The sequence below is a fragment of the Alexandromys fortis genome, unplaced genomic scaffold, assembly GCF_014885135.2.
Source record: "Alexandromys fortis isolate MF-2015 unplaced genomic scaffold, M_Fortis_MF-2015_v1.1 scaffold_83, whole genome shotgun sequence".
NCBI lineage: Eukaryota > Metazoa > Chordata > Mammalia > Rodentia > Cricetidae > Alexandromys > Alexandromys fortis.
Genome location: NW_026068001.1, coordinates 3,139,777 through 3,163,436, shown reverse-complemented (window position 1 = coordinate 3,163,436; position 23,660 = coordinate 3,139,777). Strand labels below are relative to the sequence as shown.

The following is a 23,660-nucleotide window of genomic DNA, read 5'->3' as shown; positions in this document are numbered from 1 at the left end:
CCGCAGCAACCAAAGTTGTTATTGTCTGACTAGAGTTTTTACTTCCATTTTTTTTTAAAATGCTGGTAGGCACTTGAATCCCCGATAACCAGCTTGTTTGTGCAAAATGTCTTGCGTTTTTCAAGCCTAGAAATTCCTTAGAAGTGGAGTACTAGGGGTTTGTGGGTGGAGGAGGAGGGAAGAGGAAAACTGCTATTTTCATTTTGAAGTCATTTTCATACAACTCTGACCTGTACGGAATCCCTTCAGCCCTCTTGACTTTGACTCAAAGGAAGGGATACATTTACAAAAAGAAAAGGAAAAACTATAGCTTTTCTAGAAACTCTGTTGCTACTTCTTCCTCATCACAAACTTAATTTTTTTAAATGGACATGTATGTAGCATTTTAAATTGAGTTCTTTCCTATGTGTTTTTCTGTGTAATCTAATCATCTTGGAACTCACTCTGTAGCCCAGGTTGGCCTTAAACTCACAGAGATCCACCTGCCTCTGCCTCCCAAGTGCTGGGATTAAAGGCGTGCACCACTACTGCCAAACTGAAAACATGCAACATTTGTGATTCTGAGCATGCCTTAATTTTGCATAACATAGTGATTTCCAGTTTTGTGCATTTTCCTGCAGATGTCTTGACTTCATTTTTCTTTACAGAATAAATTATCATTGTGTATATGAGCCACAATTTCTTTATCTGAATCTATTTTACTCATTTGTTGCTGGGTACCTAGGCTGGTTTCATCCCTTGGTTACTGTGAATAGCACAGGAGTAAACATAGATGTGCAAGTTCCTCTGTAGCAGTGGTTCTCATCCTGTGGGTCATGACCCCTCTGGGGATTGAACGACCCTCTCATAGGGGTTGCATATCAGATATCCTGAATATCATATATTTACATTGCTACATAGCAGTAGCAAACTTAGTTATGCATTAAGAACAAAAATAATTTTTTAATTTGCAGTTCAGGGGGCTGGAGAGATGCCTCAGTGGTTAAGTGCACTGACTGCTCTTCCAGAGGTCTTGAGTTCAATTCCCAGCAACCACGTGGTGGCCCACAGCCATCTATAATGAGACCTGGTGCCCCCTTCTGGCTTGCGCGCACACATGGAAGGAATACTGTACACATAATAAATAAATAAATATTTTAAAAAATTGCAGGTCACCACAACATGAGGAACTATATATTAAAGGGTTATAGCAATAGGAAGGTTGAGAACCACTGCTCTATGGTATGTTAGAGTTCTTTGGATATTTATTCAGGAGTGATATAGCTATTGTATGGTAGTTTTATATTTAGGTTTTTGAGAAACTTCCTGCTGATTTTCTAGTGGCTACTGAAGTTATACTTTCACCAGCAGTGAAAAAAATTCTTCTTTACCTACATCCTTACCAGCATTTGTTATCATTGGTTTTCTTGATAACACATTCTTCCTGGAGTGAAATGGAATCTCAAGGTAGTTTTCCTGATGACTAAAGGTGTTGAACATATTTGTTGATCATTTGAGAATTATTTCTTCAGTTCACTAACCCATTATTGCCTGAATTTGTTGCCTTTTTATGGCTAATTTTTAGTTTTTCACTTATTTTAGGTATTAAATGTGTAGTAGTCTGAGACACCTCTTCCTGTGCACCCGCTTCCCCTCCTCCCTGCCCAATCTGTAAGCTGTCCTTTAATCTTTTGTTGTATAGAGGCCTTTAAATTTATGTAATCCCATTTGTCAGTTGGGGGGTGATTATTTTCTGTGCTATTGAGCCTTTCTGAAATTCCTTGCCAATACCTGTACCTCGGGGAATTTACTTACTTTTTTTTTTTTCCTGGAAATTAAGTTCAAGGCTTTTATTCAGATGTTAGTATATTTATTCAAGCCATCCTTTTGTATAAGATTAATATTTTTTAGTAGAGATTCAGTAGTACTTTGTTGAGATAATAGTATTTTGTGAGGGAATATATTATATTTCAGGGTTTATAGCAAATCCCATTCAGAGATCAGTTTGTAGAGATGAGCTAAGTGTCCTCAGCTGAGATGTTCTTTTCTCTTTATCTCACAGGTATTCTAGAGATATAGGTACTCAACCTGTTTCATTAACTCTTAATGTTTATACCTTGGCATCTACTAGGGTCTTAGGACTTCAGAGGTGAAGGGTTAGTGAGGGTCAGAAAATTCTTCTAGCACATAATATTTGTCAAGTTCCTTCAGCTTAAATGATCAGTATGCTAAGATGTAAATGGAAACTCTACTTTGGGGTTTCCTGGCCACTTAGAACCAAATGATCATATAAAAACTGTATTAACTACAACACTGTTTGGCAAATGGCTCAGGCATATTCCTAGCTAGCTCTTATATCTTAAATTAACCCATTTCTATTAATTTGTGTATTGCTATGAGGCTGTGGCTTACCGGTGACTCCACCTTCTTTCTCCCTGCATTCAATTTAGTTTTCCCACCTAGCTATATTCTGCCCTGCCATAGGCCAAAGCAGCTTCTTTATTAACCAGTGGTAGTAAAACATTCACAGATAAAGAGAGGAATCCCACATTACTAAGATGTTGCATTTTGGGGGTGGTGTATTCTGAACTTAGTTATTGCTATCAGCTATGATTTACAGCTAATCACCAAATGTTTGAATATTTTTTGTCGCTGTTACTAAAAAATAAAACTTAGCTCTTAGTTAATAGACGGGGTAATGTCTCATACTGATACTGGGTCGCACATGGGAACTAAGCACAGCTTTAAATGATGGTTGATTAGATTTAGTGAGTCTTTGGGTATCTGCTGTATTGGAATATACTATGCTATATTACAACAAGGAATAGACACACTTTTTTGTTTTTGTTTTATCCTTGAGATAAATTCTTAGTGTGTATTACTCAAGCTGTCTTAGAATATGCTGTGTAGATCAGGCTGGTCTTGACCTTGGAAGTAGTAATCCTGTTGGCCTCTGCCTTCTAGGTGCTGTCATTATCAACGTTTGCCATCATTTCTGCCCCACATTCCTGTCTTTATCATTTTTGTTTGATGAAGTTCAGTTAGTACACAAATAACAAAACCACAAACAATAGCTAAAAGTGAGCTTTGGAGGCTGACCTAGTCAATCCCTATATTTTCTGCTTAGTATTTATTCATCTCCTTGAGCATTTGCTTTTCTTTGAGCCTTAGTTCTTTATTTTATAAGTGAGACTGTCTGGCTCATGAGGTTGTTAGTCTTATAAAATAGAAAATATTACCATTCTGAACAAAACTAAGTTCTTGTTAAGCAATGGTATCATGATACATTGTGCTAAGAACAAATTTAGAAGTTAGAGATACTTGTTGGGATTCAATTATTGTTTCCATCTTCCAAGAAAGTAATTATCTTTCAGGTCTTGACTTTATAGATAATGCATTTCGTGACTCTTAACTGTTCCTGTATTGGGAGTATCTATATTTTTCTTCCTGTATCATATATTACATGTTTTTTTTTTTTTTGAGAATTTGGGAAATACATTTTATTTTAGTTTTGTACAGCCTCTTCAGTATTGTTCAGAGGATGGAATAGGAAATGAATGATTTTGATTAAAAACAGTTCTAGCAAAATTAAAGAAAATTAAATACCAATTTTCAAAATGAATGTTGAGACCTTCTTAACTCTTCAATTTTGTGTATCCCTTAGTCACATATAATGTTCTCATTTGGAAAATTGGGGGTAATGAGGATATAATGAAAGTAAATTACCACATTATTAGATTTTACAATGTAGTTAAATGTTTTTCAGTGTTTTTAGAAGGCACATCGACTTTAAAGGAAATGAACAATATAGTCCTAGAAAAATTTTTATTATTAAAAATTCTTGTGCAAAAAATTATCTACCTGTGTACATTTGGGGCTTTAAACTTAAACCACCCACTCTTTTTCTCAAGTTAGTGTTTTATAACTATTGTGGGCTGTGTGCTCTGGTTCCTTACACGTAGGGCAAGATGACTCTGAGAAGTGTTCCACACTATTTGTCAGAGATTTACAGCAAGATTGAGTCCCAGTTGCTAACAACCATAATCAGCTCCACAGTGCATCCTGTATTGACCTCCTTTCTTCCTAACATCTTCATTTCCTTACAGGTGTTCAGCTAGGTCAACTCACCAAATAACCTATTAACTAGTGCTAAAACCTTTAGTTAATGGTATACTTCTTAGAAAATATAACAGCATAATTGAAAAAGAAGCAATTTAATAAGTTTCAGTATTTTGTGAGATTTATTTTTATTTTATGTGTTGGTGTATTGCCTGCATGTGTATCTGTATACCGTGTATGTGCTTGATCCCTAAGGAGACCAGAAAAGGGGATTGTATCTCCTGGAACTGTTATAGATGGTTGTGAGCTGCCATGTGGTGCTGGGAATTGAACCCAGGTTTTCTGGAGGAGCATATGTTTTAAATAGCTGAGCCATCTCTCCAGTGCATAGTTTAAGTTTTTATAAAGATAATTTATTTTAACTTTTTTATGTGCATTGTCATGAAGGTGTCAGATCCCTTGGAATTGAAGTTATAGATAGTAGTGTACTACCATGTGAATGGCTGCAATTGAACCCCGGTCCTCTGGAAGAGCAGCCAGTGCTTTTAACCACTGAGCTATCTCTCCAGCCCCAGTTTTAATTTTTTTTTTTTTAAATTTTTGAGACAGGGTTTATGCGTAGTTTTTGGTGCTGTCCTGGAACTAGTTCTTGTAGACCAGGCTTGCCTGGAACTCACAGAGATCTGCCTGCCTCTGTCTCCGGAGTGCTGAGATTAAAGGCGTGTGCCATCACCGCCTGGCCCAGTCTAAAATTTTTTTAATGGTTAGAAAGCAGAGAAATTTTGAGAAAAGGACGGTTTGAAAGCTTGACTTTTAGAAAAGATTTACTAAAACAGCTTTGCACCATTTTTGGTATAGTATATATGTATGCTCAAACATTTGCCATTTGTATAAGATGAGTATGATTAAGTGTGGTGGTACATGTCATCCAGTACATGGGAAACAAAAGGAAGAGTATTGCTTCTAATTCAAGGCTAGCCTGTGCTGTGTGTAATGAGTAACAGATCAGCCAGGCTCATAATAAGCCCTTATCTCCACAAAACTAAAAGAAACCAAAACAACAGCAAAAACCTAAAAGTAATTAGCTATTTGGATATGAGAGAGAGATAAAATGGATAAGAGTAAGTATAGCTCCTGTTTTTTAAACTACAAAAAGAATCAGTGGTTAAACCCATAAATGTAATTCAGGAGGTGTTGCTTTGGTATCTAATTCTTTTATTAGTGGTAAAATTTGTTGTGGAGTTATATTATGAATTCCTGTTGAATTTTAGCGCCGTCCCCAACCCCACTGTGTTAATGACCATAAAATTAAAGAGTTTCAAGATTTGGGGACTGTGGGGCAGTGAAGGGGTGTGGTTGATTGATAAATAACCAGACCAGCTCAATTCAAAAGATTTTAATAATTGAGGGAAAACTTACACGACCAAAGATCCTGCGAATGCCAAGAGCACAGGAAACCCAAAGAAGAAGAGCAAGAGCACATGGATGTTTTTATGGGCTTTTTGTGTGGCCCCAGGGGGGGGGGGATACCTTAAGCAGCATGTGATTGGCTGAAGTCCCCCATCAGGGCAGGAGGCACAGAAAGCATATATACGTGTGCAAATAGAAAAAATAAGATAGTACAAACGAAGCATTTTCTTTGCTCTGAAGAATAGATGTTTATGTTTAATTTGCTGATTGAATTCTACTAGTTGATATTTTTCCCCCTAGAACAAATTTGATTAGACAGAAACCAGAAAAGAATATTTTTCCAAGTTGATTGGATTCTATGCCATCTGCTTACTTATAATTGTCATTTTAATTTTTTTTATTTTATTTTTTTGGGGGGGGGGGTTTCGAGACAGGGTTTCTCTGTGGCTTTGGAGCCTGTCCTGGAACTAGCTCTGCAGACCAGGCTGGTCTCGAACTCACAGAGATCCGCCTGCATCTGCCTCCCGAGTGCTGGGATTAAAGGTGTGCGCCACCACCGCCCGGCTATAATTGTCATTTTAGTGTTTGAAAAATATATTGTAAATATATTGTTTCATAGCATAAGAATTTTAAGAGCTTAAAACATTGTGAATACCATGTTTTGCCCCAACAGTATAATAGACATTTCATATAACTATTTGCCTTAAAAGTCTCTTTTTCCTTTCTTTATAGAATGCTGCATTTTTATACGGTCTTGGTTTGGTCTACTTCCATTACAATGCATTTCAGTGGTAAGTTAACATGTCATATAGAAAATTGACTCCAGTTGTTTCCAATAAATAGCTTGTTTTATTTATATTTTCTGGTTTGAGAGTGTATTAAATAGAATGTTGCTGTTAGTAAATCTTTTCTTCTGTTTTCAGTCATCTCCTGAGATAATTAGATTGTTTCTTCAGAAGTATTGACCTACCTTAGTTTATTTAGAATTGTTTGTGTTTTTAACTATTTATGCTATAAGATCATAGTCAAAGAGGGTTATATAAAAGAAAAATTTTCAGTTTCTCCATTACTCATTGTTGACTGGTGACCCCTAGGTTATTTGAACTGGAGAATGAATATGATTAAACTTAGATCCCAAGATCTGCAGGAGAAATATCCATGATGGCTAGTATTTTATTTTTATTTTATTTTTTGACTTTCTTTGACTTTGGAAAGTTAGTCATACACTGGGTAGCATACTGCAACTTTTAGTAACAGTACCAGATTAAAAGTTTGTTCTGTCTCTCTTATAAAATATAAAGTTACAATAGTAGCACCTAAGTTTGAATAGACTGTCAAATGTAGGACCCTGCTACTGTGACCCTCTTTCTGCCACTGCTTTTTTATCAGACAAGACAGAAGTGTGCTCTAATGGAAAGAATATAGAATTTGAGTAGAGAGATTCATACTCTTAACTTCAGAAACAATCAAACTACTGTATAATCATTTGCCTTTTAGAAAATTTTGAAGGTCACCCAAGAATTGCATGTTTTCTAAACTATAAAGCCCTGTGTGGGTATTTTCAATTTAAAGTGTTTCTGATTTTCGTTCTAGTTTCTTCTGTGTGCTAGTTTTTTAAGCTAAGTGGGTATGGTTGAAATCCTTAGGAAGGGGATTGCTTTTATTGGCCAAAGATTACAATTCTGTCATATACTCATGTGTATACTTATATTTTTATTGAAGTTTTGCATGAATTGACAATGATATCCTCCATCTTTCTTAAAAAGGAAACTTTAGACATGGGTGACATTTGTTAATTTTCTTCTGTCTTAGCTTTTAGTTTTTTTTTGGTTGGCTTTTGATCCTTTAAGGAAATATCACATGTTAAGGGTATACCTTTGTGCTCTAATATTTTAAGCATCCAGAAGAACATGGCTTTGCTTTGTCAACTTTATAAAGCTATGATTATCTTTATAAAACATCACCTTTTTTAAACATTTATTTTTAACTTTTTGAAATTAAAACAATCACACCATTTCTCTTTAGCCCTTTCTCCATATACCCCCCCCCAAAAAAAGAATAAGTGGGGGGAAAAGCAACTCAGTGACTTACTATGTAGCCCTGGCTAGCCCAGAATGTTTACTAAGTAGACAGTGCTTAGATCACTCAAGGTGATCCTCCATCTCTTTCTTCCCAGTGCTGGGATAACAGACATAAATCACCATACCAGGGTTGAGATTTTTTTTAAGTTACTCCTTCCTTTACGGCAATCCAGCAATCCTAAATTAAACTTCTCTCTTTGTTGCTTTTTTATTGCTGTATAAGACAGCATGACCAAGGCAATTTATAGAAGAGTTTATTGGGCTAAAGTTTCAGAGGGTTAGAATCCATGACCATCATGGTCGAGAAAGTGGCAGCAAGCAGACAGGTATGGTATTGGAGCAGTTTCCAAAAACATTCATCCTGATCCACAAATGGGAGGAAGAGAGAACTAGGAATGGATTTTGAAGTCTCAAAAACAGGTGACACCTCCACCCCTCATCCCCTCGCAAGGCCTTACCTCCTAACCATTCTTAAATAGTTCCTCCAATTGGGGACCAAGCATTCAAATATATGAAACTATGGAAGCCTTTATCATCCAAACTACCACAACGTTAGTGTCCATTGCATCATATTTGAAACCAAAGAATTTTAAGTCTTGTAATTTTCTAAAACACCCTATCATGGTGTAAAAAATTCTAAATTTTGAAAACTAACAAATAGTCTTAGAGGTGATTTATGCTTTCCTTCTTAATTTTGTAGGTGGGGGAAAGGCTATGTGTGTATTTAACTTGGTATTACATAGTTGTTTGGTTGGTCACAGAAGCAAGGTTTATATACAGATTCTTCAAGCATAGATTTTTTTTTTCCTATTATACTGTGCCTGTAAGTTTTAAGATTACTAGGTATGACTAACTGTTCAGTCTTGGCTGGCCTGGAACTCATAGTGATCTCCTTTTGCCTCTGCCTCTCTGCCTCTGCCTCAGTTGAGAGGCGTGTACCTCTACATCTAGCCTTTCTTTTCTCTCTTCCTCCTCCTCCTCCTCCTCCTCCTCCTCCTCTTCTTTTTTTTTTTTTTTTTTTTTTTTAAAGTATCACTTTGTGTCTTTAAATTTATGGCAGTCTTCCTATCTCAGACTCTGGTGACATCACAGATGCGAATAGGCATCTGTGTTTTTTGGTTCATATTTGTAGTGGTTCTCTTGGGCACATTGGTAAATCTTTATGGTTCATTGGAAATAATGTAAGAAAAAAGCAAGGAACTCTCCAGTTTAAGAATGGATATTTTTATGTCACAAACCTATGGTTAACTCAGAGCTTATCTCTTCATTGAAGGTAAGAACAAAATTAGTAATGAAGTTGTTATTACTTAATAAGTCATGACCATGCTAGTTTTGATTCATAATATATGATTTCTACATTATTCAGTTGATGTCAGAAATGAAACTGAGTGATAAAGGGGACAAGGCAATGTTTAAATAAGTGCCTTCTGTTGATCTATTCTTAGTCCACCACCATTTTCTTATGTCTTAAATTTCAGTCTTCGGCTACTTCGTGAATAATACACCTTAAACCTTTGTCCATAAAGTCTCCCTGGTGATGTGTTTTTACTTGCTTGCTGGTCAACACCCTTCTCTCTCCCAAGTCTACATCTCATGTTTCTACTTTAGCTTGTTTTGGTATTGCTTGAACAATTGCAAACAGAAAAGCACACAATAGTGCTTGATGAGAGTTTCAGAGTACAGACTGATTTAACAGTAATTTATTTAGATTGAATTACTTTATGCTCTGTTACATGTTTCATGATAAATATTGACTGCTATTAGGAACTTCTGGTTGAACACCAAATTCTTTGAAATTTGTTGAAGTGTTAGAAAAGTTTTTTTTTCTTTTAATTATCTATACAAAGAAATGTCTCAGAATATTGTAATTTTTGTACAGGTAGAATTTAAATAAGGTTTGTATTTGGTAATGATGCCTCTTGGCATTTGATGAGACAGAGTATCTTACAATGCGTCTAACCAACATGCGTGTTTTAGGTTGGTGATACTAATATATTATTACTTTATTAACTATGTTTTTACTGTTAACCTGTTTCTTGACAGATTAGGCTCTTCATTTTTTTGGTGGGAATTTTGTTTTTGGTGGGTCTGTTTCATTTAATTACATTCATTAACTTCTCTAGTTTTAGTAACAGCCTCTTCTTAGGCAGAGGAGCTCATAGTTGGTTACTAATACATTAGAGCAATTGTTAGATCCTCATTTGAATTCTGACTTTTCAGCTCTATTATTATTAATACTCAGAAATCTAGGAGTTTAAGGTGAGATGTCCAGATTGGAAAATAAAGACATGGAAACTCATGATTATGTGCAATGGTCTCTTAAAGGAGTTCTTTTATTTGTACATGCTTGTGTGCATGAAAGTGGTCAATTGCTAGGGTTACTTTGAAATAAAGATGTCTTCATAGGCTACCTATTATCCTCATGTGAGAGTATAAAGAGAAAAGGGAAATTTAGATGGGCAGAAAAAGATGAGGAAAATTAACTCTTGAAAGTATAATTAAAGAAATAGAAACTTTTCTTTTCAGTACAGGTTTTAGCCATATCCTTAAATGCATATCTAAGATATGTATATCTTTATCACCTATCTCTGGCATTTTCTGTTAGTATACTTTCCATTGATCAATATCAGTGTTGCCTCACTATGGCAAATGTAAGCGATACATAGTTCCGTGCTACATGCATAGATTTTGAAATTTAGGTTTCCAAATGTAATTGGCAACTATGATAGGTTATCAAAAGGGATTAATTGAGAAGGTGGAGATGAGCTTTAAAGAACAGATGTTAACATATTATTTGTACAGCTTTTTAGGATTCATTTCTACAGCAGTCAGTACTGTGCGCTCTTAAGGGAGAAAGAATTTCTGCTCTCCTGTATGGTCATTTCACTGAATGTAGTAGGGGAAAAGATGGGTGGTTTTAGTGACGATTTTAAAGCATTCTGATAAGATGTAAGAAATTAGGGGAAAAAATAAACCTAATACAGCTTTGATACCATTGTTCCCAAGGCTTGTCTGGCATTGAGTCTGATCAAAACCTCCATTTATTGGTTATTTTTGAGCTATTAAACAAACATGCTTTTAGTTTGAAATTTTATTATCAATAAATAGTTGATGTTAACATACTGAGTTTATTAAATAATCTCTTTTGGGGAAACAAAACTTGAACATTTAAGGCAGTTCTGACAATATATAGTTTACTAGTGAGACAAAGATGACCAGAGAGAATTTGTAAGGGTTTTGATTAGTTAAACGTCAGGGGAATTAGGGGCTAAATATTTAAATTTTGCAGTACAGGAGGGGAAAATGTGCCCTACTTATTGTAATGGTGATTGAAGATTTTCTAAAGAGGGCTAGAGAGAGGAGGGAGGTGATTCACTAGCAAATGTCAGCACAGGCACCTGCAATGTGCTTTTTCTAAGCCTCACATTTCCTGCCTCTTCTAATTCTACCTCAAATGATCCTTGTAGCCAAGTTTATTTTTTGTGCTAATCACACTACATTAGCATTCCCTAAAGAGACCAGAAGCTTTTTTTTTTTTTCTTCGAAAATCTTACCCACCTGTCTCTTTGGTTAATTCATCAATTCTTTCTAATTTTCTCTTAAAAAGAGCCTGTAAATTTCTGAATGTATATGTATGGGAGTACATATATATTGTATATGTGTATTTTACTACTAACTTAGAGGTAGACTATTATTTAATTTGTATGAAAAATTATGTAATTTCTTCATTTCCCCTTTGTTTTTGAGGAAACACTCTGAAAATAGCATAATTATCCCTAGACACTTCAGGTTTTGTTATTTCTCTTTACAAATATGCCAAAAATGTGGAAGGGACATTCTGTTAGAATTGTTTGCTATAGATCTAAATGATTGTGTCTCTCTTTCTCTCTTCCCCCCTCCCCCTCCTCTCTTTGTAGTATGATTTTTCTAGAAATCTGTTTAAAAAGTGACCATTCTTTTAAAGTATATTTAGCACATGTGTGTTTTTGTGGAATTAGTGCTATTGGGGATTTAGATTTATATAATTTTCTTTTTAAACTTATGATTAAATGAAACAATTCTTTAGCCCCCAAAAAATCAATAGAAATAATCTGGTGATATAAAAACTTGCTTCTAGGTTATTAAAAAAATTAGCAATAGTACTAGGCACAGCTATATGTTCCTTAAATTTTTTTTCCAGTCAAATGTATGCTTTGCCTATTTGAAAACTGAATTTTTCTAGGCATTGTGTTATCAAAGTATTTTGTACAGTTTTTTTAGTAGCCATTTAAGATTAAATTAAATTGCTTTAAAATTCTATCAGGATAAAATATTTAATAGTGATACCATCTAGTTTGTGTTGCAGAGACTATATTCAGTCTCCATGTATTTCGGAGAGAGAGGAATATACAGTAAGATAATAACCAAAATTTGAATGTAATCTTTAGCGGCATTCTCTCTTCCCACCTTCTGTTTTCCTGGGATGTGTAATGCCCAAGTGTCACACAAGAGAAAAACCAGCAAAAGTTTAGGCAGAAAGTCAAACTTAGATATGTGAATAAATGTATTGTCTGTTAGGTGATCTTGGTTAGTAAAGAGCCTGTAGAGTTCTTCCTTCTCAACAAATAACTGTATTGATTGTATTCAAGTGATGGCATCAGTTAACATGTTAAGTTGATTTGTTCTTGTTGATGATGGTTTAGAGAAGAAGAAAAGAATGAAGACCTGAAGGAACAAGCTTAGAAAAAGTAGAAACAGTATACCATAGGTATAAAACAGAAGTAGTGAAGACAAGAGTACCAGTATTTGCAAAAAGAAAATTTTGAGATGGGCTGAGGAAGAACAGCCAACAACCAGCTGAGATTGAAACTAACTGGCAACTGCCCACAATGTTAAATGTAACACAAACTTATCATGCACACACAAAATCAATCTCTCTCTCCCCCTCTGTCTGTCTGTCTATCTGTCTGTCTGTCTGTCTGTCTCTCTCTCTCTCTCTCACACACACACACACACACACACACACACACACACACTGTATGAGGGTGTCAGATCTTGGAGTTATGGACAGTTGTGAGCTGCCATGTGGGGGCTGTAATTTGAACCTGGATCCTCTGGAAAAGCAGGGGAGAGGAGTGGGGGGAGGGGAGAGGAGTGAAGGGAGGAGGAGGGAAATGGGAGGGGGGGCGGAGGCGGAAATTTTTTTCAATTAAAAAAAAAAGCAGTCAGTACTCTGAACCGCTGAGCTATTTTTCCAGCCCCCTTACCCCCCCCAGGAAAAATATCTTTAAGGGTTTTTTAAATGTTCTAATAATGAAATGCTGAGGATTGTTTATAACATAGCATCAAGGAGAACTTGATGATTAGGATATATATTGCTGTTTGTGCATTTGTGCATGTGTGTCTGCCTTGACACTTTTAGACTTTAAAGAGTGAACATAGACTGAGCCTAATGTGTTTTTAGTGTTTCTGAATCTAGACTGATTGCCTAATCAGAGATTATATTAACATAAAGCCATGTTTGTCCACATCCCAAAACAGTACATTTGGGGAAGAACTAGAATTTTAATTGAGATAGAACAGGAAATATTTTTGAAGATGGAGTTTTACTGATGTCATGCAATCTTATCTTTTTTTCCTCATAAACTTTCTTTTTTCTTTCCTAACTTCTTTTCTGCCTTTCCACTTTTCTTTCTTGTCTATGGCTCACACCTGCCTGGGGTTTTTATTGGCACATGTGCACATTGCTTAGCAGTTTTTCTGACTCATCTCTTAAGGACATTGTGAAGCATTTATCATGACTTCTATATTTTTGAGACAGTCTCATGTATCCCAGGCTTGCCTTAAACTCACTGGCTAGGTAGCCAGGATGCTCTCTAATTTCTAATCCCCCTGCCTCCACTTCCTCAGTGCTGAGATTGTCAACCTGTTCCAGCAACTCTGGTTTGTTTAGTGCTGAGGTTGAAACCTAGGCAAGCACTCTTCTAGCTCAGTTACATCTTTATTTCTAGGTCATGGTTTTTGTTAGTACAAGTATACCTTAAGTGGTCTAAATAATAAATACATATCATAACATGCTATTGTGAAAAATAAACATTAGTATAGCTGTCATCTGGGTGAAGAAGTAAAATATTACCACTACCCTAAAAGCTTCTGAACCCTTTCTGTGTACTGTTTTTCAGGCATACTGTATGTGTTCAAATTGGTATCATTTGTTAGTAAGTGGCCTGTTTTTGTGGAGAGCAAAGGGCTGCTGCTAGATCTGAACCTAGGGCCTCATATATTCTTCCACTGAGCTCTTGGTCTCTCTTTCTGACCTTCTTGACGCTTCTGCCCACAGGCATGCACTGTCTTCTCTCCTTGTGCTTGCACTGAGTGACACATTTTAAATAAGATTTTAAATCCCCCCCCATTATTTTCTGTCAGCCCTTTGACTCCTCTCTTAACACATTTCCCACCCACTTATTAAAATCAACTATCAGATAAATACCTATTTCTTCAGGAAGAAAGTCAAATGCTGCCATAAACAGGTATAAAGGTTTGTTCCTCTTGACAAACTGTCTAGTAGAAGTCTTTAACATTGCAAATAAACATGTATATAAATAGTCACTTTTTTAAAAGAAAAAGACTAGATAAGGTGTGATTCATTAAAATTACTAAAGACATATGAAGTATTTTGTGATATATTTTTGTATAAATATATTTAGATTATTTCAGAAAATTCTAAGATTCATAATAGCCAGCTTAATGATTATAAGACTAGTGCTAGCTCTTAAAAAGCTTTACAAAGAATATATGATACTGGTAGAATGATACATCATTTAGTAGAAGTTTTAAATCAATAGGATTTAAATATTACCATAACTCAGTAGATTTTGATATTTTATTTTACTTTTTCCTGCTATGTAATTATATTAACATTTGTGACATTTTTTAAATTAGTTAATTTTTAAAAGAAAACTATCTTTTTTCATTTAATATACCATCCCAGTTCTAGCTCCCTCCCCCTCCCACCACCACACCCCCCTATCCACTCCTTAGAGGCTAAGGCTTCCCATGGGGAGTCACCAAAGTCTAGCACATTGCTTTGAGGCAGGATCAAGGCCCTCCCCACTTTATCTAGGCTGAATAAGGTATCCCTTCAAAGGGAATAGGTTCCAAAAAGCCGGTATGAGCAGTAGGGATAGATCCTGGTCTCACTGTCAGTGGCCCCACAGTCTGCCCCAGCCATTCAACTATCACCCACATTTAGAGTGGTCTAGTTTGGTCCCATGCTGGTTCCCCTACTATCAGTTCAGAGTCCCATTAGCTCAGTTGAGCTATTTCAGTGAGTATCCCCATCATGGTCTTGACCCTTTTGTTTATATTACTGCTCCTCCTCTTCAGTTGAATTTTGGGAGCTTAGCCCAGTGCTCCGCTGTGGATCTCTGCATCTGATTCCATTAACTGCTGGATGAAGGTATAGTCATCAATCTGACTATAGGGAAGGGCCAGTTCAGGCACTCCCTCCACAATTGCTTTGGATATTAGCTAGGATCATCCTGGTGGATTCCTGGTAGGTTTCTTGCTAGCCCCATGATGGCTCCCTCAATCAAGATATCTCTTTCCTTGTTCTCCTACCACTTCCATGGCTCCCAATTTTCTCAGGAGATCTTGCATTTGTGACATTTTCATTTTAGAGAAAGGGTCTCAGTAGCCTAGACTGATTCATTGTCTTTCTCTCTACCTTCTGAGTATAAGATAAACAGCCATTAATCACCATGCTGGACTTATGAGGTGCTGAGGATCAAACATAGGGCTTCATGCATGTTAAGTAAGCACTGTGCCATCTGAACTGCATCCCTATTCCAGTAGATTTGTAACTTTTAAAATTCAAAGCATTTTGAATACTCCTTTTGAGCAGGTGGTAATTAATTAACATGATCAAGTTAGGCAATGACATAATAGAAGTCTATTCAGTAAGAAGAATCTCTTCCCTGGATTTGTTCTGCTTGAAATCATACTTTTTTTTTTAAAAAAAAGAAATTATACAATGAGAATTTGAGGAAAAGAAACTGATAGACCAAGGAAAGTTAACTAGAATACAAACTTAGAAACAGATGCACGTGAATGTCAGCATTTCCGTTGAGCTTTTAAGTAAGGATGGTCTTTTCTATAAATAATGTGGGAGTTGTTGGATATTAATACAGAAATGAAAACTTGACTCCTCACTAAAGCAATATAAAATGCAACTGGATTGCATGCCAAAACATGGAAAGCAGCTACAAAGTTTTAAAAAGAAGACTTAGTTTATATAATAGACTAGAAATATGATTAATCCCTAAACTTTGCCCTCTTCTTTTAAGTCAAACCTTTTTGTGTATTCTTCTCTACCTCTCCCAAAAAATTCCAGAAGCAGTGAAACTGTTTATTTACACAGAATTTTATTAAACCATGAAGTATTGTTTGTTTGAATAATTTGGAATAAGTTTAATTTTCCCATTTTATATGAAATTAGACCATGTACATTTAAATGTATAAAAGGGCTAGGTACTCCTGTTTAGTTTTTAATAACATATTATTTTTATAAACCTGAGATATTTAAAAATAGTTTTGCATAAAACGAGTTTTACTGTACTACCAAGCAGAAAAACATGCTCATGTAAAAAGTTAAGATATCTTATGTCTATATTCTTTCAGGGCAATTAAAGCATTTCAGGAGGTGCTTTATGTTGATCCCAGCTTTTGTCGAGCCAAGGAAATTCATTTACGACTTGGGCTTATGTTCAAAGTGAACACAGACTATGAGTCTAGTTTAAAGGTAGGTTGTTGGGTTTTTTTTTTCAAGATACAATGTTGTGTTTCTCTGATTGTTGCTGTTATTGTTAAATATTAGAGCATTGAGAAATGTTAACTTACATTGGCACGTTCAAAGAAAATTTATTTAGATGAAGGAACTGTACATCAACTATGAAATGAAAGAAAAATTGGATTTCATAATACAATGTGTTTTGATACTGAGAGCTGCCTGGTAATTTATCATACCGTAATTAAACTTTTGTATTAAGTTTTGTTAAGGTCTCTGTTAGAAAAGAATCTTGGGGCATCTGCAATTCCCTGAAGAAGTGATTGTCCATTATAGAGGCCACAGACGGCTACTTAATGTTTTTTCTGTGACCTAGCCATCAACCATTTTTCTTTACATAACTTTATATAAATTTGTCCACTTCAACCAGCAAGACATGTCTTTTGGTTTCTCTGTGGCTTTGGAGCCTGTCCTGGAACTAGCTCTGTCGACCAGGCTGGTCTTGAACTCACAGAGATCCACCTGCCTCTGCCTCCTGAGTGCTGGGATTAAAGGCGTGCGCCACCACCGCCCGGCTAGCAAGAGATGTCTTGCATTTATATAATAAAAACTATTTTCGTGGCATTTGGACTACTGGTTTATAAGTATAAATATTGTTGGGAAAAAATAATATGTTGTTGGTTGAGTATCTTCCTACCAGTGGACATTCAGTATTTCTCCCAATTTTCATTTTATATTGAGTTTCTTCTGCCTTTGACATCATTACTAGGACTTTCATGAAAATAACACTTAACCTACATGACAAAAATTTTTAATTTGGAAAGATTACATGTCCTAGGGGCAAGCTTTCAGTTTTATGAACTTAATGACTGCTGAATTTTGTTGCATATTGATCATGATTCTAAAGGTTGTGGGAAGGGTAGAGAAGGGAGAAAAAAAATGACTTCATATTTGGTTGTAATTTGAGCTCACTAGTAAGGAACTGCCAAGAAGTGTTTTGTTTTTAAACTATCTTTAAGTGTTCCTAATTGTTCTAGATTTTTAAAGTAGAAAACCATAGCATGAATAATAAAAACCCAGAAACAGATATCAGGTTCAAGCTGAAGATCAGAAAAACAAAGCAGCCAGCTTTTAACCTCTACCTCAGACTGAAATGGGTGATCCTGCCTCCACAAATCCTCAGACTGAGACTTGAGTGTGAGAACTGTTTCCTCCCATTTTATATTCCTCTCTAGTGCTGGGATTAAAGGTTGTACCACCACCACCACCTGGCCTCTACTACTAACTAATGTGGGTGCTGTGATTAAAGGTGTGTGCCGCCACCACTGCCTGGCATGTATGACTGACTAGTGTGGCTGCTGGGATTAAAGGTGTGTGCAGCTACTGCCTGGCCTGTATGGCTTTGTGTTCTGATCTTCAGGCAAGCTTTATTATTAAAACACATATACTATACCACTATAGAAAACTGTGCAAATACTGTTTTTCCTCCAACCTTTCATGCTTTTATAAAGAAAAATGATAAGAGTTATGCAACCAAGAACATTAAGACAAAGAGATTGTAAAAAATGTAGACCACAATAATTGAAGGTAAGTGCAGTAGAGGAATAGGTCCCAGCATGACTCTAAGTAGTGTGCAGAGTATAATACCTAGAATTTACAGTTTTTCTCAGCTTAGTGGAATATTTTTTTAAAATAAACTATGATAAATCATTGGTTTTGAAGTAGAAAATAGATTTAGAAATGTCATCTTATATACTTTAAAAGTTCCTTCTAGATAGTCAGTTTTCATTAGCTATCAAAGATTTCTAACTTTTATTACACAAAATAAACATCTCTCTTAATTGTAGAAGGATTGATAGCAGTTAACAAACTTTATTACGGGTATGCATTGTGCGTGGTAATGAGATGTGTTCCAAACTACAGAATGTAACTATACCTGAATGTTAGTACAGTGATAACTTTAGTAATGTCTGAAAAAAAATTCTGTTTTCAAGAAAGCAACAATATTAGGAAGTTCCTTTAAATCAGGAGGTGTGATATTTCAAATCTAACAAGAAACATTCCTGCTTCTCAACCAAAATATTCATGTATAGTTTTTCAGTGCTAAGGTAAAAAAATACTAACAAATCTTGATCATGTTTGTCTTACCAAGAATGCTCCAAGTAAGGGCTGCCTTCTTTTTAGGGAGGGAGTTGTTATTTGTTTAAAATAATTGATAACATCCAGATATTTAATAGATTTCTACAAACAGGTGATTTTAAGAACTCTTGATATTTTTCTTTTTCACAATATCGAGGTATTGATTTGATTTTCTTTTTGCATTAATACTTATTTTGTAAAGCCTTTTCTCTAAATTATGTATTCATTGTCTATTAAATGGAAATTTTTGAATCTCAGCAATTTTTTTGGTTCCAAGAGCAGCTATTTTTGTTTATTATTGTAAATGTTTAGCTTGCAGTGCATGGAGGTAGAAATTAGAAGGATGTTCACTTCTCCCTTGGACGACTTCCAGTTTTTTGTTTTTTTTTTTTTTAAAGGAAATATTTTACCTCCATCTGGATAAGGGGAGAACCTCTGATGATTCTTCTACCACATCAGACTTTATTATAGCACAGTATGTTGGAATAGATGCCTTTTAGGCTGCAGTGTTAGCAGAGAAAAGATCTCTTTCATTGAGCCTGATGAGTTAGTTCCTGAGGACCCACATGGTAGATAGAGAGAACAGATTCCTGAAGGTTGTCTTCTGACCTCCACACATGTATGCATATATAAATACAAGTAAATTTAATTAAATTAAGTAGCTCATGTATGAAATCAAACCTTTAGAATTAGTTGAGTAAATTGACCCGAAGTTTCATCAAAGATGATTCCTTTTAGTTCTATTTTGACTTTTTTTTTTTTTTTTTTTTTAGTGGATGAGTCACATGTAGTCACATGTAGTAGTTTTTGTGCCTAGTATAGTGCTGTCATTTATTAGTAATGTCAATGGGTAGTGGTCATCATTCATTCAGGAGAATGATCCTATCTTCATGTTAATCTTTTCAGAAGTATTTCATCTTTCATCTCATTAGATGAAATAAAACATGGTCTTTTCTAATTGTTTATCAAAGGAGATGTCATTCTTAGAACAGTTATACTCAGTCTTTGAGCAAGGTTCAAGTCTGTAAATATACTGTTTCTACATATTGAAGGGATGAAACGAATAAAAGAATATTTTAGTAATGAGGGTACTGTGAATATTCCTTCCATTACAGATCAGATTTTTTTTTAAAAAAGTGGAAGTATATGTATTTATATGCAGGTGTGCATGCTTTGAACCCAGAAGAGGATGTCTTCTTCATTCTCTCATTAGGGTTTCTTCCTAAACTGTAGAACTAGCTCACAGTTTCTCAGCTAGTCTGGAAGCCTTCAAGCCCCAGCAGTTTTCCTTTCTCTGTCCCCTTCACAGATAAACTTACAGACATTTAGATCACACCCTGCTTGTGACATGGGAGCTGACATTTAAACTCTCGTCTTCATGATTGAGCAACAAACACTCTTAACTACTGAGCTATAGGTCTAGCTTCTGATCAGTTCTTCTCTACTTTATCTCCTTGACTTTTTCCTGAAGAGAGATGTTGCTTGTATAAGTATAAGTATAAGACTTTTAAAAGGGTATTTATATAAAAATAATTTATTTTCTTACTAGATTCCTTTTATCCATACATGAAATGGATCCAGAGCCTCCTTATTTTAGTCAGTGTTTCATAATATTTTTATCAAAATACATCTCTAAAACAGATTCATTCTATTTTGGGTACTATAGTAACAGCTCTCATAGCAAGCAAATTTGGTTTTGAAATTTGATTCTGCCACATACCTTGTAACTAATTTTGTAACTTTAATAAAATTACTAATTTTTGATTCTGTCTACTGAACCAGAATAATTATGAAGGTATACCTAAATATATGTTGCATAATATAGAATATTATATAATTATGTGTATAATATATGTGTTATAAAGATGTACATGGATAAATATTTCTATACATATTCTGTGTCTTATAGCCTTTTTTTTTTCCAACTATAAAGGAATGTGAGATAGGACCGCCTTATTAGTCTGAGCTGGTCTAGTCTCAGCCCTACTGCTGGGTTCACAGGTGTGTGCTCTCATGTCCAGCTTCAGTTCTTTAGTTCTTTTTAGTACAGTTGGTTTTTGATTTGGGTGTGGTGTGTCCCCCTCCCCCATTGTTTTGTTTTGTTGTTGTTTTGAGATAGTATCTCATGCAACCCAGTCCAACCATGAACCTAGGAAAAGTTAGTCCTGAACTATTTTTTTAATTAAATTTTATTTATTTTATGTGTATGGGTATTTTGTCTTAATGTATATCTGTTTACTACTTGTTTACCTGGTGCCCGAGGAACTAAAATTACAGAAGTTTGTGAGTTGCTCTATGGGTGCAGGGAATTGAACCTAAGTCCTCTGAAAGAGTAGTTGGTGCTCCTAATCACTGAGCCATCTCTCCAGCCTCTAGCCTTGAATTCTTGATCTTTCTGTCTCCTAAGTCCTATGATATGTGTGATCTGTGTGTACTACTGTGCCTTCATTGGTTGTGTATATATTTTGTTTTATTTTGTTTGTGTGTGTTTTGTTTTGTTTTTGTCAGTCTGCCTATCCACAGAAATATAAAGTTAATTATCTCATTTGTCAATCATGGTGTTATTTTTTTTCCCATTAAATTAGCCAGTAAATTATCCCATGTGTTTAGTTTGTCCTGGGCACATTTCTCAATTTGTAAACTGGTTTACTATTACCTGAATGAGACTTCATTTTAGGGTGATAAGTCTATATGGCATTTTAAAAAATTTCTTTTTTGCATCAGATAATACTTGTTTTTAAAAAAAAATCAATAAATTTAGGGTGTGTTTTTTTTTAAATTTCCTTTTAATGCTGTTAATGCTAATTACTTATTTTTGTATACTTTTCTAAAAGTGCACTAATTGTGATGAATAGTTTCTATATTGCCCCTAGTTTCAACACCCTGGTATACTGTTAAAATTATTTCCGTGTTCTTCAGTCAGTTAATGCCAGTGCATCTGTTTAATGTATCAAGAAATTCTATTATTTGTATATTTAAATATTATTAAAGTATATCAAGTTAAGAACTTTTACATTTTGGAGCTAGCTGGAAAGTTGGCTTAGTGCTTAGGAGCACTTACCACCCTTCCAGAGGACCTGAATTCAGGTCCTCTCACCTATGTTGCCTGTAAGTCCATCTTCCAGGGACTGTCCTCTTCTGTCCTCAGTGGATACTTGGTCACCCACACATACTTAAAAGAAAATAAATCTTGCTGCCCAAAAGAACATTCAGATTGATCATCTGTCTGTCTGGTCTATCTTTCTAATTTATCTTTCCTGTTCCTGTGGGTCAAAGAACAACTTGTGGTAGCTGATTCTCCCCTTTATCACATGGTTCTCAGTGATTTAAGTCAAGTTCTCTATTGATCTTTTATCTACTGAACCATCTCACTGACTCTTTTTGTTTACATTTTTGAGACAAGGTTTCTTTGTGTATCCCTGTCTGTCCTGAAGCTCTGTAGACCAGGATGGTCTTGAATTCACAGGTAACTGCCTGCCTCTGCCTCTTTTTTCCCCATTTCCAGCCATTTTTTAAAAGGGCTCTCTCAACCTTTTTTTTCTCTTTTTACTCAAAAGTTATAGATTGTTGCTAACTTTTTTTATAATTTGATGTTTGAAGATGATAAGTGATTGAAGGGGTTCATATGAAAGGGATGAGATGAGAATAAAAAGGACAGTTGAACATAAATGGGTTTAACTCAAATGATGCCTTTTTTTAAGTGAAAATGTGGCTCTTTACTATGTATTGGTATTTCTAAATGGCTAGATATTGAAGTGAAGAGGCTATAAAATGTTAAAATACCTACTTATAGTATAGACTCAAAACAATTAGGATAAAAGTTTAGTTGTTATTTAAAAATAAACGGATATTGAGTTGTTTTTGCTGAATGCCTTAGTACATCACTTTATTCTTTTACCTTCTTATAGTCAACATTTAAGGAGAATAGCACTTCACATTGTTTTTACCTTACTTGAAACTATTTCATTTACTGATGTTGATGTAATCTTATATCCTACATAAAACATAGTAATCCTTTTTAAAATATGATCTTGATATGTAGCTCATGTTAGCTTTGATCTTACCATGTACAGACTAGGCTGACCTAGAATTTCCAGTCCTCTTGTCTCAACGCCTGAGTGCTGGGACTACAAGTATGAACCACTATACCTGGTTCAAAACTTAAAAATTTTATTCTCAGTTTAAAATGCTGACATAGTAGCTCCAAAAATGATAAACTAAGATAAGATATTTACTTCCTTCTTAGAAACCATCTTTGAATCTATGAAATGCTTCACTTTTTTGTTATTATAGATATACAGTTTGTTTCATGTAGTTAAGCTATTCTAAACTGAAGAAATGCGCCCTAGGAATTTGAATATTAGATATTAATTTCATCCATACTATTACATTTTGAAATATCTGTTTTTTTATTGATAGTTTGACCTTACATTTCAGTTGTCTGGAAACAGTGACAGTTACTATTCCTTTTGCATATCTGATATGTTCTCTTTCTTTCATAATCTTATGTCTTCTGCCATTTTAAAGATCCTAGTCTTGGAATGGATTGAGAGAGAATATCTCACCCATAGGATTTACCTTTTTAAAAGGTGATTGTAATGATCCTCATGTTCTCCAGTAGTTTAGAAAGATTTGTTGAAAGCTTTAAAACTTAAGATTTAGTGTTGAATTTGGCCTATAGCAAGGTACTAAGAGAAGAAATTCTTCTCTAAAGGATTGACATAGTATTGATGTCATAGAAGCTGTCTGTACTTAATTGTTTGAATTGATTGTAACAAACACAGTGAGGAAGGCATGTTCTGTATTTTTAAACTTTTTCTTTAATGAACTTCATACTCGAGTGTGTCTATTATTGGTAATAATTCCACTAAGTCCAGATAATTTACAAATAAAGTTTGTCTTCATTACAGCATAATAAGCCTTAAGAGATGAATCTTAATACTTGTTTCTTTTGTGTGTTTAAGCATACATTAAAAGCCATTAGAGTAATATTCTGGTAGAAATTTTAGTATTTTTTTTCTACTTACAGTTGCATTGTATATTTCTTCCTTCAGAAATACTATTGATTCTTTTTTTTAATTTATTTATTTATTAAAGGTTTCTGTCTCTTCCCCGCCACCGCCTCCCATTTTCTTCCCCTTCCCCCAATCAAGTCCCCCTCCCTCTTCAGCCCAAAGAGCAATCAGGGTTCCCTGCCCTGTGGGACGTCCAAGGACCACCCACCTCCA

General features: G+C 35.1%; 1 protein-coding gene across 21 annotated transcripts in view; it reads left to right on the top strand.

The window, feature by feature from the left end:
- The window catches only part of Kdm6a (lysine demethylase 6A), a 128,261-nt gene that overhangs the window by 42,395 nt on the left and 62,206 nt on the right, over positions 1-23,660 (top strand). For all 21 annotated transcript variants that reach the window (XM_050160868.1, XM_050160865.1, XM_050160870.1 and 18 more), the window contains 2 exons: positions 6,181-6,239; positions 16,188-16,308. In XM_050160868.1, coding sequence (XP_050016825.1) covers positions 6,181-6,239; positions 16,188-16,308 — 180 coding nt within the window. The remainder of the gene's footprint in view (positions 1-6,180; positions 6,240-16,187; positions 16,309-23,660) is intronic.